We start from the raw sequence: 1,531 nt of genomic DNA on the forward strand, positions 1-1,531 counted from the left end.
ACGATCTATTATATTCTAGAGTTAAATTATATATATATATATATATATATATATAATTAACATTTTATTGATTATATATACAGTTTTATAATTTTTTATAATTAATTTAAAGTGATTTGCACTTTTATTTACATATTAACCATTACGCTAATTAATAATTAAATTATATAAATTATGTAATATACAGTATGAATGATAAATTCTACAAAAATTATAGGTAACGCTTCACAATAAGTTCTCATTTGTTAATAATGCATTAATTATTACATTAACTAGCAATGAACAATATATTTCTACAGCATTTATTAACCTTTATTAATGTTAGTTAATAAAAATGTTCATGTTAGTTCACAGTACATTAACTGATGTTAACAGATACAACTTTTGATTTTAATAATGTTTAAATAAATGTTGAACTTAACAAATGAAACCTTATTGTACAGTCTTATCAGTCTTGCATATCAGTTAAATTGATTTTAAAGTTCTTGTTCTCTGTTTTTACTAGTGCAAAATGTTAATTTAGTGATTGATTTAAAATGCAGCCATTTCAGATTAGGACTGTATGGATAAAATCATATATATTGTCGCATTTATTTTTCTCATGATACTGCATTGATTATTTAAATTATTGTATCTGTATTTTTGTTTTATTTATGTGTGCATCATACAATTCATTTCGGTTCAATTCATGAAAATTGCATGTCTAAGTGATTGCAACCTCTTAAAGTGGCATTTCTCCGTTTCATGTGTGTGGCATTGTAAGGTAGTCAGTGCTACTCTGCCCTGTTTCAAATGTCAGTGATGTTCAGATTGACCTGAGTGTGACGGCTTGTGTCCAACATGTCCTGTCCCTGCTTCTGTCCCTGTTCAGATTTTTCATATGACCTATGACCTAGCCAGCGCAATGGTGCGAATCGTCAACTTGATTGGAATGATGCTGTTGCTCTGTCACTGGGACGGCTGCCTGCAGTTCCTGGTGCCGATGCTGCAGGACTTCCCCGCCGACTGCTGGGTTTCCAAGAACAAGATGGTGGTGAGTGTTTGCATACACAGGATCAGGAGCTGCTCCCACAGCGCCGCCCATCAGGGCTCTTCACCTCCCATTCAAAGCATCTGCATGTTTACCTAGTCAGTGCTGTCCTTTTCCAGATTGATCAGAGTATTTGCATTTTATCCTCACCATGAGTTAGAGCCAGCATGACAGTGTGCGTTGTGACGGTAAAAATCTATCGAGAAATGTAAGACCCTTCCGAGTCCTTTTGTTTTGAACTGATGTGTTTCGAGAATCTATTTTTTGCACAGGCTTAAATTAATTTGTTATCAATTATCTGATTTTTTGCTGCTTTGTGTACATCAAAATGAGATTAAGTACTTTTTTTGAAATACCTTATATTAAATATTTAAATATAAATATTCTATTATTAATAAATGTTATTTATTGTTTTTTTAAATAGAAAATAGCCCTATGTATCAGTTGAATTAAGATTTTAAAGTGGTGTTTGGCTGCATTTTGGTTTGTTTGTTTGTTTAT

The 1,531-nt window shown here is 31.7% G+C and overlaps 1 protein-coding gene across 1 annotated transcript in view; it reads left to right on the top strand.

The window, feature by feature from the left end:
• Positions 1–1,531, top strand: part of LOC107668476 (potassium/sodium hyperpolarization-activated cyclic nucleotide-gated channel 1-like) — a 97,252-nt gene that overhangs the window by 37,305 nt on the left and 58,416 nt on the right. The window contains exon 3 of the mRNA XM_016460347.1: positions 872–1,033. Coding sequence (XP_016315833.1) covers positions 872–1,033 — 162 coding nt within the window. The remainder of the gene's footprint in view (positions 1–871; positions 1,034–1,531) is intronic.

Source organism: Sinocyclocheilus anshuiensis, unplaced genomic scaffold (genome assembly GCF_001515605.1).
Source record: "Sinocyclocheilus anshuiensis isolate Anshui unplaced genomic scaffold, SAMN03320099.WGS_v1.1 scaffold2085, whole genome shotgun sequence".
NCBI classification, from domain to species: Eukaryota; Metazoa; Chordata; class Actinopteri; order Cypriniformes; family Cyprinidae; genus Sinocyclocheilus; species Sinocyclocheilus anshuiensis.